Source organism: Cynocephalus volans, chromosome 4 (assembly GCF_027409185.1).
Source record: "Cynocephalus volans isolate mCynVol1 chromosome 4, mCynVol1.pri, whole genome shotgun sequence".
NCBI classification, from domain to species: domain Eukaryota; kingdom Metazoa; phylum Chordata; class Mammalia; order Dermoptera; family Cynocephalidae; genus Cynocephalus; species Cynocephalus volans.
The window spans coordinates 35,263,796-35,280,489 of record NC_084463.1 but is presented as its reverse complement, the minus strand read 5'-3'; the positions used below and the strand labels follow the sequence as shown (position 1 = coordinate 35,280,489).

At 40.8% G+C, this 16,694-nt stretch overlaps 1 protein-coding gene across 1 annotated transcript; it reads left to right on the top strand.

Moving 5' to 3' along the window:
- The first annotated feature begins 239 nt into the window (after nt 1–239).
- Nucleotides 240–16,296, top strand: LOC134375968 (E3 ubiquitin-protein ligase TRIM58-like). The gene is made up of 6 exons (XM_063094682.1): nt 240–662; nt 3,110–3,205; nt 5,981–6,211; nt 9,990–10,012; nt 10,109–10,209; nt 15,707–16,296. Exons 1-6 carry the CDS (start codon nt 240–242, stop codon nt 16,294–16,296), a joined length of 1,464 nt encoding a protein of 487 aa, XP_062950752.1.
- The last annotated feature ends 398 nt before the right edge of the window (nt 16,297–16,694 follow it).

The following is a 16,694-nucleotide window of genomic DNA, read 5'->3' as shown; positions in this document are numbered from 1 at the left end:
GGTCACTAGTGTTAATCTTATACCTGTGGTGAAGGGTGTCTGAGTGGTAGCGTCTCATCAGGAGTCGCTCATTTGGACCCTTGAGCCGCAGCCAGCAGATAAAGCCCATCCTGGCCTGCCTCTCCCTCTCCGGAGGCTGTGGGGTTCCTCCCTTGAATGACAGACGGCGAGAGGAGATAGTGCGGGCGGCTGGAAAGGCCGCGCCACTAGCGGCGGGGCCAGGCGAGGCCGGCCCGGCCATGGCCTCCGGGGCTCCCGGGGAGCGGCTGCGCGAGGAGGCCAGGTGCCCGGTGTGCCTGGACTTCCTGCAGGACCCGGTCAGCGTCGACTGCGGCCACAGCTTCTGCCGCAGGTGCATCTCCGAGCTGTGCGACAAGTGCGACAGCGCGCAGGGCGGCGTGTACGCCTGTCCGCAGTGCCGGGGCCCCTTCCGGCCCGCGGGTTTCCGGCCCAACCGGCAGCTGGCCAGCCTGGTGGACAGCGTGCGGCAGCTGCGGCCGGGCGCGGGGCCCGCGGGGGCGCCACCGTGCGCGCGGCACGGCGAGGACCTGAGCCGCTTCTGTGAGGAGGACCAGGTGGCGCTGTGCTGGGTCTGCGACGCCACCGCGGAGCACAGGAGCCACGGCACGGCGCCGCTGCAGGAGGCCGCCGCCTGCTACCAGGTGGGAGCCGCTGCGCCGTCCTCGGGCAGGGCGCACCCGAGAGGCCCCATTCGGGGTCTGGAAAGGCTGCTGCGACAGAGGGGCAGGCTGAGCCGGGGTGCGAAGTGACTTGCGCAGCGACAGAGCCAAAGCGTCCTCCCCGGCCTCCTGCCTCCTGCTCCCCTTGCCCTGCACCCACCCCAGCTCCTCCGTCGCAGCTCACGCTCAGACGGGGCCCCAGCCTTCGCTGGTGGCGAACTCCCTTAGGGACTCCTGCTCAGGAGCCCAAACGCACGCGTCACTTTAGGCTGCCCGCCTCTCCCCCGAAGCCTTCCTGGCTCTTTAATTTCATGCTGGTCTTATTTTTCCCGATGCTGATCGTCTGAGCTCCGGTGGGGAGGGCTGTGCGGTCCGGCTGGTTACCGTGTACATCTGTATTGTAAAGGCGTCCTAATAACTTTCATTCGTACAAAGTTTTGCTTTTTCATAGTGTTTATCTCTGCGTTAAGTAATATTAATTAATTAACAGCCCTCAGTTTGGGGCATTTGTTAGGAATACAGTCTGGCGGGCTCTGTCCCTGCCACCTTTAAAGTCTGAGCAGGCTTGCCTCCCCTGACGCAGGAGGGACACAGGCCACGCGCTGGCAAATATTTGAAAACTTATAATTTGGAAATCCTCAGTGAAGAGTGACTTGTATTGGAGTATTTGTTCCCCAAAGGTGGCAACTGCGAAACTCTGTGTAGGATTCTTCCTCCTGGTGCTCTTCAAAAGTTTGTGGACATATTCTGAGCACATTTAAATTCCCGACATTTGGAACAGCTACTAGCACAAAGGAGGCCGGAGTCATCTTTGATCTTTAATCTACTGACATATGTAACTAAAATGCTATCACACTAATAAATTGCAAATACTAGCTTTCTCAGAATTTTATTTATGTATTTATTTTGTTCGTTTGGTTACTTAATCAGGTTTGGGTATATTTTCCCTCTGGAAACTTCCCTCTGGATCTATCTGAAAATACTTCTCTTGGTTTTTCTTCTTGATTTCAGTTGTCATCTACAAAATTCACGTACTAGGTACTTTCTAGCTAGACTTGCGATATATAGGATCTCATATGTATGTGTGTTTTTTTTTTTTAATCCAGAAAGTACCACATGGCTAGTGAAATATTTCTAAAGACATTCTCTATATTTTCGTAGTTCCTTAATTAAATAACAAATAAATATTATCTAATTTCCTGAGCCTGTCAGTCAAGACTTTCTAGGGCCCTAAGTTATGTATCCACAGTTCTTGTCTTAACCAACCATGAGATTCAGCAAAATTAGCCTAATCACTGTTGTCCCCAAATGTGCCACACTGTTTTTTCACCTCCTTGCTTTTGCTCACAATTCCTGGGTCTGAGGGAACTTTTCTACATCTAAAAGTGTCAAAATTCTCTATTTCTTGTACACACTGAAATAAATGCCACCCACCCCATCCTGTCAAATGGCACCACAAATTCTACTGTTGTTTTATGTGCAACACCATCTACAGCTATATAATATCCTCCTTTTAGAGGCAATGATGTGTATGTAGGACTTATTGAATAACTTTGGGAATAGAAATTTTTTTTCCCTATTAAAATTGTGTTTATGTGTGTATCTTTGTGAGTTTAAATAAAATACACATATTTACCTCTAGCAAGGGTCGTATTGTTGAAGGGAGATGTAGTTTTCATTGGATTACTTTTTTACTCATTGTAAGATTTACAACATACTTTTTTTTTTTTTTAATTTTAAGCATGTGAATCCACAACATTTCTTTTGGCCTAATAATACTACTAGTAATAGATTCTTTTATTATCATTAAGTAGTAAATAATTTTTAGAAATTGAAATATAGAGAGATATAAAAATAGCATGTCTTTAACCTAGCACCAATGGATGATATTTTATCTAATAACATTTTTCTTTACCTTCAGCTAGTTTTTATGTATTCGTTACAAGCACTTTTCTTTCAAAATTGGTGTTGTTTTATAGAATATACTCTTTTACATGACATTATAATTGTATTTCTTGTCATTAAATATTCTGCAACAGTTTATTTTAATTATATCCTGTTAACATAAAACATTTTTTTACTCCATTGTGTTTAACTACAGTTTTACTTTTGTAAATAATGATGCAATGAACATATTTTGAGATAAATCTTTGATTGTATCTGGTATTAAATACATTTATGTTTAGTTTAGTTATTAATGAGGTGGAGCATGTTTATATGCTTTCTCTCTTTTCTTTTTTTTTCCTAAAAGATGACCAGTAAGGGGATCTTAACCCTTGACTTGGTGTTATCAGCACCACACTCTCCCAAGTGAGCCACGGTCGAGCCCTCTTGTTTATATGCTTTCTAAGGACTGTTTCAGGTTATCTTTGTATTTCCTCACACATCTGGGTGCATCTATAATGATTTTAGTATATGTTCCCAAACAGGTAAAGCTCCAAATGGCTCTGGAACTTGTGAGGAAAGAGATGCAAGAGGCCTTGACTCAGGAAGCTAACATGGGGAGGAAGACTGTCATTTGGAAGGTAATAGAATATGGGCGCTTCAGGAGTCTTGCCCATCTGAAGGATCCAGAATTGGGTCAATAAATCCTTCTTCCACCATCTCCCATTCCCCAATACTTATATTTCATCCACATACTTCCTCAAGAAAAACATCTCTGTGCCATCCAGGAACATCCCGTCCCCCCAAATTATATGGTCCACTTTTGTTCTTTCTATTGATACTACCCATTCCAAATTATAAATAAATAGCTTTACTGTCTTAATTTGACTGTAAAACCTATTGCTGTATCCCCAGAACAGAATCTCATACTGTCACTACTAGTTTAAAAAAGTATTTGTTAGATAGATGAAATATTGAGCACTTCACAACTTTATAGCACGTGCAGTACAACTAATGGTTGTCATCTTACATAGAGAAAGATTATCAGAACTTTCAGCCTCCTTTCAGTATTCATATCCATATTCCCTCTTTTTCACACCTCACCTGCGAACACTCACGCACACTCTCACACACACACACACACTCTCACACACACTCACACACACACACACATACACACACACACACACACACACACACACACACAGTAGTTCTCAACCTGGGGTGATTTTGCGCCCCTCATCAAGAAACATTTTGCAGTGTCTGGAGACATTTTTGAATGTCACAACTTGAGTGTGCAGTGTGCCACTGCCGTCTTGTGAGTGGAGCCAGGAATGTGCTAAACACCGTACAACGCACAGGGCAGTCTCCAGTCTCCACACCAAACAACAAAGAAATTATCTGGTGAAAATGTCTGTATTGTTAAGATTGAGAAACTATCTATAGAAACTGTGTTTATAGTTCTATAAATTTACACAATGTCTTATATGATATAGGATATATTTTATAGGTTATTTCTACTCTTTCTCTTTCTCCAAGTAGTCATTCATCTGCGATCATTCTCTATATTTTCCTTATTATTTTCTTCTTTTTTCCTCTGAAAATTTAGTCTTCAACTCTGTCCTCAGACAGATGTTTCCAAAGAACCATTTTTTGCTGTATTTTTCTTCTCGGATAAGTCTTATGCTTTCCTATCACTATGTATATTATAGGTAAAGTTAAATATTAATTGACAATTTTATGTTCTTTTTAGGCTAATAATCCGAGTCAGCTGTTTTAAATTCTGGCCTGACCAGAGACTGAAATCAGAATCCCCATATCCAAGGTCTGGATTACTACATTTTTAAAAACGCTCCATTGATTATTATAGAGATGCTATTAAGATCCCAGGGCAAAGCCAAGTAAACCGACATAATCTTTGCCATCAATAATGTATCCATGTGAGTCAAATGCAACAAACACAGGTTGGATAAAAATAAACTCTAAATTCTAAAACAATACTTTTTTTCCTGCGTGTGCAGATATAATTTTAATACAGTTGAGTATCCTTTATCCAAAATGTTTCAGACCAGAAGTGTTTTGGATTTTGGATTCTTTTCGAATTTTTGAATACTTGTATTATATATACTTACCAGTTCAGCATCACAAATCCAAGTTTGGGATTTTGGAGTCTTTCAGATTTTGAGGTTTTGGATTGGGGTGCTCGACCTGTACTCAATAGGATGTGTGAAAGGAAAATGAACTGCAACCAAACCCCTCGCACCACATCATCTCTCATGCCCTGAATGTGGCTCCACTCATTTCCAGTGGCCGAGTTATTAACTCCACTGCTCAACAGCACAGCCACCCCCAGTATGGGGGAGAGTTGCTTATATTTAATTGAATCATACCTTTTAAAAATCTAAATGTGAAATTCAGAGTTGGTTGATTTTAGAAAAAGGTCAAGATTGTATGAATCTGTTGTTTTAGAAAATGGTAGAAGGCAGAGATAGAAAATTGGAGGAAGGAACTGAGTCTTACAGGATTTGGAGAGAACCATTGTTAGAGTTTTAAAAAAGTGATAGCTTATGCCTTTTAGTCAAATCAAGAAGTTACAATGTTTAAAAACAAGGCCGAGAATTCAAGGTGTAGATACTCTGGGAGGATAATTTGCCTCTCATATTCAGTTTAAAGCTACCTTCTTACATACTAACCTGAGAGAATTAAATTTAGATATAATAAACTTGTAGCAAAATATGTTCCTTAGGTCTGTTAAAAAATTGTAGATGTGAGACTTGGGAGGAAATCAGGACAATTCTCTGAAGTTAACTCTGAAATAAGTGGCCCGAGGAACATTTTGTTCTTTCTTTTCTGTACAGAGAACATTAACCTTAAGGTTGGTTTTGCAATTACCATATTCTGAAAGAAAGTTCATGTTTTCTAATCTCTCAGCCTTTTCTTATTCACCTTTACAAATCCAGGTCTCTCTAATCTCTGTTTATAATTCAGTTGTTTTCTAGTGTTTCTAGCGACTAATGTATATATTAATAGTAAATAGAAACTTCTATTGTGTTACTACACCATGATATTCACTGTGCTCAACACTAATCCACATATTCCTCTTTTCCCCGCATTTTATATATGATGTTGAAACTTGAATATAAAAGTACCTTGGCCCCAAGCCTATGGCAAAATGGGAACCCAAATCTAACAGTCTTTCTCAAACTCTAAGTTTGAATATTCTCCCAGGCCACTTCTCACATGAGTGGTGCCTGGATTCTGCATCTTGTGAGAATGCAGCCATTCAGTCCACAGAGTTATAGAGCTGAGGGAACTCTGGACATTGCGTTCTCCTGCTCCACCATCTTATACATGTAGGGGGAGACTCAGACACCTTGCCCCAATCACTGATGATGTGATCCCTTATTTCACTCCAGGAAAAAGTGGAAATGCAGAGGCAGTGCTTCAGGTCGGAGTTTGAGAAGTATCGTGGCTTTCTGGCCCTGGAGGAGCAACTCCAGCTGAGGCGGCTGGAGCAGGAGGAGCGATTGACCCTGCAGAGGCTGCGGGAGAGCAAGAACCGGCTGGTGCAGCAGAACAAGGCCCTGAAGGAGCTGGCCGAGGAGCTGGAGGAGAGGTGCCAGCGCCCAGCCCTGGGTCTGCTGGAGGTGAGGCCGAGTGCGGGAAGGGTAGCAGAAATGAGACCAAGAGAACAGAAACAAGAGGACAGTGACATTTCCAGACACCGACTTGGGCATTTATGCTCTTTAGCAAAAGAGTACCCTATAATTTATTTGGAAAGCATCTTAATCCTAAATCTAGCATCAGAATCAGAAGGGACCCTAGAGCATCATACAGCTTATATTAAAGACAAAAAACCTAAAATTTTAAAAAATTAAAATTAATTTAATGGTTTATGAAAACTTTAAACAGGAAAAAGACAATCAAATTTACACTCTTCTGGCTGTGAAACGGTCTGTCAATGATAATATTGCTGTTTCTCAGCGATGTCAATCCAAAAAGTCTTTGGTAACCCATTTCAGGTATAAATAGCCAAAAGTATGAATAGTGCCTTAAATTGTTACACTTTAAATTTTCATGCTAAATTTTAAGGTGTATTGATTGTACATATTTATGGGGTACAGAGTTATACTTCAGTACATGTATACACTGTGTAAAGATCAAATCAGAGTATTTAGCATATTCATAATTGTAAAACTTAATCATTTCTTTGTGATGAGAACGTTTGTTACTGACAGGCCAGGCTCGGCTTGCCCTCTCACATTAAACGAATGACCTGAAAGTCCAAAAGTTGGTGCAAAGATTGGAAGGTTTATTCAGATTACCGATACTCAACTAAATGTCTAACCAAGCAAACAAAGAAAGAGAAAAGTGAAGCAGTGGGGTCCAGTTTATCCTAGTCCCAATCGGTGGGGCCAACCTATTCTATTAACAGTAATTGATAAAAGCAGTTCTCCCCACTGTTTTCAGCATAAAGAAGAAAAGTATCGACTAGACTTAAATCAGAAAAACAAAGCATAGCCAGGAGCCCTCCAGGGTGCACCTATATAGAAATAGATACAATCCAACCAAACAGAAGAGGGCTCAGAAAAATCAGAGAAAGGTAAAGAGAATAACCATTGGCTTGTCAGAAGTTAGGCCAGGGACTCCAGGAGAGATCTACCAGCCGCAGAGACATGGGAGCAAAATAGTCCCAGTGGCCGCTTGCATCTTGCAGCTAGAATCTTCTCTGGTGCTCAAAGCTTTCCAGTTTTCACCAGTGACTAAATTAAGCTCCCGGATTCCAAAGTCATAGAAATGAACAATGTACCCAACAGTAAAGCAAGCAATGCTTTATTAAAATAGGGGATAGACTTATGCAGAAGGGGGTAGCAACAGTAAAGCTAGCCTCCCAAGGGGAGCTGCTTAGGGTCTTTTATAAGGAAAGGAGTTACGGGGTGGCAGGCCAGTGTCACTGGAGGTGGTCTGTTCGGTTCTTCCTGGTTGCGTCATGTGTGCATGCTCAGTAGCACATGAACACCACTGTCACCCCAGGAGGGTCATTGTAGCAGTCACCTTGATGCTTTGTGCACAGGTGGGAATTCCTAAAGGGGTCTTAAAGTTAATCTGTAACTTTTACAATCACAGTAAACAAGTCTTGGGGAGGGGTTTTGCAACTCAGTAAATATCTGTTTCCCCTCTCAGTCTATTTTGTCAGGACAGCCCTTGGGGTAATCATTTGCCCTGGGGGTTCTCATGACTGAGCAGTGGAAAAGTAACAAAATGTCCTCTGCAGGGAAAATGAAATCAGTTTTGTTCTCAGGCCTAGCCTTACTCGTTTCACATTTGAGCTCCTCTCTTCTGGCCATTTGAGAACATGTAATAAGTTATTGTTAGTTATAGATGCCTAGCTCTACTATATAGCACTAGAAATTATTTTTCCTATCTAGCTGTAATTTTGTGTCCATTAACCAACTTCTCCCATTCCCTTTCTCCTTCCACTTTTCAACCTCTAATAACCATGATTCTACCTCTACTTCTAAAAATTCACCTTTGTTTTTCTTTTTAGCTCCCACATATGAGTGAGAACATGCTGTATCTTTTTGTGCCTGATTTATTTCATTTAACATAATGTCTTCCAGGCTAAAAAAACTGACCAAAACAAAACAAAACAAAATAAAATAATGTACACTGTTCCTACATGTGTAATATTTGCAGTTCACTTTTCTTGTTTTGACATGATAAGTATGCACTGAAATAAAAAATAAATAAAAAAAATTTAAGGTGAATGCTAATTTCCTAGCCCATGTGGCATGCCCAGTCCAGGCATGGTGGGGAGGGAGTACATGGACTCCCATGCAGCTCTCACTATTTACTTGTACTCGAGATTACAGAGCAGAAGGAAAAATAAGAGAGAAACAAATAATTGTTTTTAATCCCTCATGAAGATATTAAACCCCAGTTGAACAGGGAAAACCATGGTGTTTGTTGGTGGATGCGTGTTATCTTGATGGAATCACCTGCAGCAGGAATTTATCTGGGCGCAATTTTCTGTGTCTCATCCCCAGTGACTCATTCAGGAAATTTGGTACTAAGTAATTTATATTCTCAGTTAGTAGCTGCCTGACAGATTGTACTTTGTCTGACTTAGCTCTAGACACTGAAAATGACATAGTTATAAATAACTATATTAACTATCTGTATAACATTTACAATTACTAAACAATACTGGTCACATAGTGGGGGAATTATTAAATGAGTAGGTTTATAAAGCATTTTTATTTATAAAGCATTTTCATTTAATTTTTCACATTTTATTTTCAAAATATATATATAAAAGTAAAATTTATGTTCTTTTATTATTAGCATTATTAGTATTATTGCTATGCCCATTTCCTTATAAGTGAATGAAGGGTCAGAAAGAAATTAACTTTCTAGGGCTGAGCCCGTGGCGCACTCGGTAGAGTGCTGCGCTGGGAGCGCAGCAATGCTCCCGCCGCGGGTTCGGATCCTATGTAGGAATGACCGGTGCACTCACTGGCTGAGTGCCAGTCTCGAAAAAAAAAAAAAAAAAAAGAAAGAAATTAACTTTCTAAATAGCAGATATCAAATAAACATAGTACTTTGACATTTTTAATAATAATATTCATTGCTTTACTTCACCATATCTCCATAACATCTTATTTAGAATAAGCATTTCTTAGCACAAAATAAATGTTAAAATAATTTATAATACAAATCTTAGGGAGAATATATTCTTAAATAATTTATGTTTATTTTTATGCTGTCCTTTACTTTTCTTCTTTAGTACCAATAAACTATATTTTCCTGACAATGCCTAAGACCAAGTCCTGTCATTCCCATGCAGGGGAAGATGAATTATACCCTGCTTTTATGCTCTATCAAAATTTATCTGGCTGGTGACTGTTTTTAGAGGAAGGAGTGAAGTGTATCACAGGAGGCTTTTTTAATAATCAACTTTGAGATAATAGGTTGCTAGATATTAGTGACTTCCTTTTTTATCTGCTTTGTTAACCTACTCTTATGGGTAGCTCTGATGTGTTGGTTCAATGAATTAGCAATTTGGGGTTCTCTTATAAAGACTTTGAGAGTAACATTTTATGTCTGTACTTACCATTGTTCCTCAAATAAATTCCACAAATATTTAGGATCCATTTTTACCATAATTCCATCTGTAATAGGTGCAGAACATAAATCTCTGTTAAAACGTCCGCGTGCCAGAATTATCAATTCAGAAAATACATTGATAGATGCCATAGGAATTAACCTAAAGTTTTTGTAGCTGATTCTATTCCAATTACTAATGATTCTGCTATATCAGATGTGTGAGAAAATTAAATGACAGCCTATTTTGGGCTTTAATGAAAAGAAATTTACTGTCCCTTGTGTCTAGCTCAGCTGTTTTTGTTTCTCTTTCACTTTCAGGGTGTGAGAGGAGCCTTGAGCAGGTACGTTTACTTTCTGAATCAGTGAAGGGGCTGGGAGAGGCAGAGGAGGAAGGTGTATAACCCAACTGAAATCTGACTGTTCTCTGCTCTCCTCAGAAGTAAGGCTGTCACACGGCTCGAACCAGACACCATCCCCACGGAGCTGAAGACAGTATGTCGCATCCCTGGCATGAGGGAAATGTTGAGGAAGTTCCAAGGTAGGTTGCATCATAGGAGAACTCTGATCCCTGGGTTTGGCTGTTATTGCATTTTGTTACTGTGCTAGTCAGGCTGCAGTAACTAACAGAACCCAAAGTCTTCATGGCCAAAATGAGCAAGATTTTTCTGAACAGCCTGCTGTTGATTGATTACTGAATTGTGGAGACTTTTGTGTCACAACCTCTCACTCTGAGATCCATGTTGACAGAGCTCCATCTCCTTCTGGGTGCTGTTGGTGATAGAAAAGGGTAAGGTGATTAAAGAGATAGGAAGGAAAAGGGCCATTTTTTCCCCTATTCTCTTACATAGTCAGTACAACACATCTCTGGTCATGAAAGTATGTGGAGATTTCTCTCCAACAACAGCCAATCTGTTACCGACCTAGACCTAGAATGCCAGGTTCTTTGGGAGTCAATGTCATGGAAATGAACACTGAACCCATAGTGAGATTGAGCAAGCTACGTTTGTTGAAAGATAGCTTGTGCACAAGGGGCCAACATGAAAGAGGAGTGTTGCTCCCCGATTGTTTAGTGTGAGGGGTTTTTTAAGGCAAAAGAGTTGGGTATGGGAAAGAGGGTGAGGTCTCCGGTCTCATGATTGGGGTCTTCCTCAGTTGGTCAGGGCGTTCTGTTTTCAGCTTTATCAGGTGGTGACCTCATTTTCTCTTGAGGTCTGTAAAAGAATGCTTACACAAGGGGGTTAAGCAAACTTGAGTAATGACATGCTTGTGGGAAAGAGATACACCAACATGTTTAGGGCTTATCTTTAACCCCTGTCCTCTCTGGTGTTTCCTGGAACAGGATGTGGTCTGTTGCCTTGAGGGTCTCTGCTGCATTTCCAGCACAGAGACTACTGCTGGGTTCTCAGAGCAGACAACAAAATGGAGTCTCTCCTGTCAGCCCTATCCTTACTTCTGCCTCACATCCATTCTGCAGCAGATTCTCCAGCTGGGTGTCTTCTGATTCAATTCAATTCTGACACTATATACATGAAGATAGCATCAGATCCCGCAGATTGAGGGCTCAGTCCCAGAAGACTTCCCCCACTTTAGATGCCAGTTGCAAGCGCAGATTGTGCCTGTGCTCCTGAAAAACCGGCTACAAATCGGGTTTCCCATAACCCCCTCCTGGGTTTGACTAATGTGCTAAAGTGGCTTACAGACCTCAGAGAAAAACGTCCTTACATTTACCATTTTTATAAAGGATGTTATAGAGAATGCAGATGAACAGCCAGATGGAAGAGACAAATAGGACAAGGTATGGGAACTTCCTTTCCCCTTCCGTGTTCCCTTTCTGGGCGTGCCACCCTCCAGACACCTCGTGTTCAGCTGTAGGGAAGCCCTTAGAACATAGTCTCTTTGAGTTTTTATGGAAGCTTCATTATGTAGGTATGATTGATTAAATCACTGGTTATTGGTTCATTAATTCAACCTTCAGCCGTCTCAGTGGTGAGGGAGGGTGTGTAGAACCGAAAGTGGCAGCCCTCTACATGGTCGGTTCCCCTGGCATTCATCTTATTAACATGCAAAAGGCATTCTTATAGCTCTGCAGATTCTAAGGATTTTAGGAGCTACATGTCAAGAATTGTGGGTGAAAACCAAATATGTATTTTACAGTATCACAGTTATAGAGCCTGAAAGGCCTTCATGGTGAATGTCTTCCCTGGAGATTTCATTGACCAAAGTGAAGCACATGGCTATGCCAAACTGTAAAATAGTTGGGAGAGTGCACCATGCCCAGGAGAATGAGGACTGGGATATTCGTGAACAATCCTAAAGAATATCAGAGTCCCAGACACCCATACAGTCTGCATTTGGTTAGAACAATGGGCTTGAAAGAGTAGTTCATACCTTATTAGCTGTGATATGAGTAACATAATTTCCAGTAAATTTCCATTTCCTTGTTTATAAAATGCAAAAAAAAACACATTGTTCGGAGGACTAAGTTAAACATGTTTGACCCCCCCCAAAAAAATCATCAGTATGAAAGCATTGCAGAGTATCAGTTAACAAGAAGTTTGGTTCAATTTATTGGCTAACATTTGATAAGTTGCTTGAATTGGTGAGTCAATAAAGCCAAAGATATTCAATCAACTATTTTTATGTAGAAATAACTAATGTCATCAATTACTTTGTTCAGTCTGATTATGTCATTCTTCAAGCAGTATAGGTTCAATATTTTTTTTTCATTTTTTACATATAATTTATGCCAAGTTATGTAAACAAACTGTGGCTAAGTAGTGGCTTCACCGATTACGTGTAAAAAGTTTTGTCCCATCATGAGAAAAGCCACCTCCGCAATACTGCTCAGTGACTCCATCCGTGTTCTGATGGGCAGATGAATATAGTGTGGGTCGGATTTTGGAATATTTGCAGAATACATACCTGTTAAGCATCCCTGATCCAGAAATCTGAAATCCGAAGTGCTCCAATGAGCATTTCCTTTGAGCGTCATGTGGGCCCTCAAACAGTTTCAGATTTTGGAGCATTTTGGGATTTGGATGTTTGTATTGGTGATGCTCAATCTGTATATACTAACCTCATGACTTGATGAAAATCATTATGGCACATTCAGACCCAGTGACCTCATATTCCCATTTTCTTTTTTTCTTTTCTTTTTTTTTTTTTACTGAATGAAATAATCAATTCAATCAATATTGTATATTTTATGCCAGATACTCTTATAACATATCATTGAACAACAACAAACATCTTGCAAATATTTACTTAAGTTAAGCAAAATACACAGAGTATGAGAAGATGATACAGAATTTTGAAGGAAAAAAAAAAAAGAGTATGAGAAGGGAGACCAGAAGTTCTAATTTTGAATAAGGTGTGATAAAGAAAGACCTCACCCAGTAGGGATAACTCAGCAAATATCTGATTTGGAGGAGAGCACTCAGGCAGCAGAAACAACGACCAGTGATACCTGGTGGACGTGTTCCGGTGTTCCGGGCTCTGTGCAGACACCAGTACAGAGCGAGTGGGGGATGGGGGAGAAGCCAGGGAGGGTCCAGATAGGCAGGACACAGTGAGCAAGATTCTCTGTCTCTGAGTGAAGCAGGAAATCACTTTTAAGCTGTACATAGAAAAAAAACAGGATTGGACTAATGTTTTATGAGCATTACTCTGAATGCTTTATTGAGAATAAATTACAGAGAGGCAAAGATTGAAGTGAGAAACATGGTTAGCGGCCATTGCAATAACTTCAGGAGAGATGATTATGGATTGGAACAGGTGTTAGTACTGGAGAAACTGAGAAAGAGAGATTCTTGGTATATTTTGAAGACTGAGCTGGTAAGATGTACTGTTGGATTAGTTATAACATGTCATGCAAAGAAGAAAGCCATGAATGATTCCAAGGTTTTGGGTCTCTAGAACTAGCATAATGAAGTTGACGTTTACACTGATGGGTAAAGTTGCTGGTGAGGCAGAAGGTGAGTTAGGTTTTGGACATGTTGATGTTGCTAAATATCCAAGTGCTGATGTCAGGTAGTCAGATGCATTTACAAATATCGAGTTTGAGGAGGAAAGTCTAAGCTAGAGATATGCATTTGGAATCAGTCAGCATATGGATGTGATTTAATTAACGCATTGAGCCAGCCAACTTAAGGACACACACGGAGTAAGCTCAGAGAGAGAGAAGAGGTCCCAGTCTTGAGACCAAGGTTTCTGCAGTGGTAGGGATAGAGGAGAAAAGGAGAGAACAGCAAAGGAAACCAAAGAGTAGGGAGTAGAGAGGGGGGAAAGCATGGATGACTGGTACCTTTGGAAAAGAGAAAGGAGGTTTTTCAGGACAAGTGGATTCTCAACCGTGTTGAGTGCTACAAAGAAATCATGTTAGGTGAACTCTGACAAGTAACCGTTCATCAGTGTGGAGGTCGCTGGGAAGATGGACATGAGCAGTTTGGGTGGGGGGTGGTTCTGTCATGATGAGCAATTGAGTTTAATAGAGAAGGGGTAGGTAGCCATCAAAAGTCATTCCATAGATCTCTTTTTATAAATGAAAAGACGAATGTGCTGGAGCAGGAACGGTGTGTAACGTTCCATAACATATGTTAAATAAACCTTACAGAATTCCATGGAGACCTACATTTCAATCCCTGTTATTGATTACTGCTAGAGTTTGGGGAAACACATAAACTCTTTGACTCTTCATCTCTTCATCTCTAATGCAGGAATAGGAACAGCTATGTTGAGGGCTGTTACATGGGTTGATATAGATAATGTGCATGCAGTGCCTAGTTATGTGACCACTAAGGTTTGGGCATCAATAATATTTCACTAGAAGTGGTTTAAAAATGAGTAAGATTAACGGTAGTAGTAGCAGTAGTTGTGGTAGTAGTATTTGTTACAATATTAAAAATAAAACTATGTTAATGAATTTACTACTTTTGAATAAATATAAGGAAATACTCTGAATATGTTACATCCACCCTTCACTGAGATTTCATGTCTAGATGTATTTGTTTATTATGTATACAGGTCAAATGTCACATCAATCTTGCTGGAACTTCACAGTGTCAGTATTAGGTTTTCATTTCTATGTAACAAATTACCACAAACTTAGCTGCTTAAAACCACACCAATCTATTAGCTCATAATTCTGAAGATCAGATATCTAGGTGGGATCAGCTGGCTCCTCTGCTTTGGTTTTCACAAGGCCAAAGTCAAGATGTTGGTCAGTCTGAACTTCTTTGAAGGGTCTGGGGAAGAGTCTACTTCCAGGTTTATTCGGGTCATTGTCATAATGTAGTTCCTTACAATTGCTGGACTGCAATCCCTATTTTCCTGCTGTTGGTTGGAGGCCACTCTCAGCTCTAAAGATCACCTGCCTTTCTCCTCATGTGACCCTTCATTCTCAAAGCTGGCAGTGATATATCAAATCCAAATCTCTGATTTTCCTCTCTGCCACCAACCCAATAGCTAGAGAAACCTTTCTGATTTTAAAAGGTCATGCAATTAAATTAGACCCACCCAGATAATTTCTCTCTTGTGATATAATGTAACATATCATGAGGGCAACACTAAGGAGTGCAGGTCATGGGGTCCACTTTAAAGTTCTGCCAACCACAATAATATAACTTTGAAAGCAGTAGATTTGGTTTTAATAAAATTTTCCTTTAGGTTTTGAGAGAAAAAATCCTCAAGGAGTTTATAAATTTTATGTTAAATGCATAAGATCCTCCTAAGTGCACCCAAATGCTTTTGATGTAAAAGAAAGGAATCTAAATGATTATGCATTTGGTTTGTCATAGCATCAATGGTATGTTTTCTATTGGGAGTGATCATGACTTCTGGATTTTGCAGAATACATTAGAGAGTAACGGCGAATATGCTGAAGGACCTGCAAGGTTCTGAAATACTTATTTGTTTTCCCTTGGGAGTTATTAGAGAGAGACGAATGAGGAACTGGATGACTTTTCTCCTCAGTGACTTACTAAGTTTTTACTAGTCCTTTCTGTCCTTTTACATGTCCCACAAAATTCTTTCCACAGCTGATGTAAAGCTGGATCCTGCCACGGCTCATCCGAGCCTTCTCTTGACCGCTGACCTGCGCAGTGTGCAGGATGGGGAACTGTGGAGGGACGTCCCCAACAACCCCGAGCGATTTGACACATGGCCCTGTATCCTGGGATTGCAGACCTTCTCGTCAGGAAGGCATTACTGGGAGGTTGTGGTGGGAGAAAGATCAGAGTGGGGTTTAGGCATCTGTCAAGACACAGTGCCAAGAAAGGGGGACACCACCCCGTCTCCTGAGAACGGGGTCTGGGCCATGTGGCTGCTGAAAGGGAGTGAGTACATGGTCCTGGCCTCCCCATCGGTGCCTCTCCTCCCACTGGAACGGCCTCGCTGCATCGGGATCTTCTTGGACTATGAAGCCGGGGAAATCTCATTTTACAACGTCACAAACGGGTCTTACATCTGTACATTTAACCAGCTGTTCTCTGGTATCCTCCGTCCTTATTTTTTCATCTGTGACACAATTCCTCTTAATTTGCCACCTGTGACAGAAGCAGAATCAGGAAATTGTGCATCCAGGGGTCATCCTGACCCTGCATCTAATGTGAGAGATGGTCATTCCTAAAAGTCTCTTCCCAAGATACCTTCCTAGCCTGACAGAGGTTCCTGGAGGGGAGTGAAGGAAACACGTGCTGTTTCCACACATGTTCCCATTGAGGTCAGCACTTTATTCCTTGTGGCTGTGGCAATGTTCCCATAGGGACAAAAGAGAAAATATAAAATAGAAATGGAGGAATCTCATCAAATTCTATTTCCAAATGGCTCCATACACTTTCTTGATGGGTTTCTTTAAATTAATGACCTTGTATTAAGCAAATATGTCTATACATTCACTATAATTCTTCATTCTTTTGAATATCTTTTCATTCCAAACCTTCCATATATTGATAATTAAAAATGGCAGTTCTGAAGTTGGTTCCGAACAGTCTGATATCGTTCAAGTGTCAGATCCGTAATCCCACT

What these genes read in the sequence shown, in the direction of transcription:
- LOC134375968 (XM_063094682.1), top strand. Translation starts at nt 240, where the DNA reads ATGGCCTCCGGGGCTCCCGGGGAGCGGCTGCGCGAGGAGGCCAGGTGC. An exon ending in CAGCCCTGGGTCTGCTGGAG is followed by an intron (nt 6,212 to 9,989) that starts GTGAGGCCGAGT and finishes TTTCACTTTCAG; the next exon opens with GGTGTGAGAGGAGCCTTGAG. An exon ending in AATGTTGAGGAAGTTCCAAG is followed by an intron (nt 10,210 to 15,706) that starts GTAGGTTGCATC and finishes TTCTTTCCACAG; the next exon opens with CTGATGTAAAGCTGGATCCT.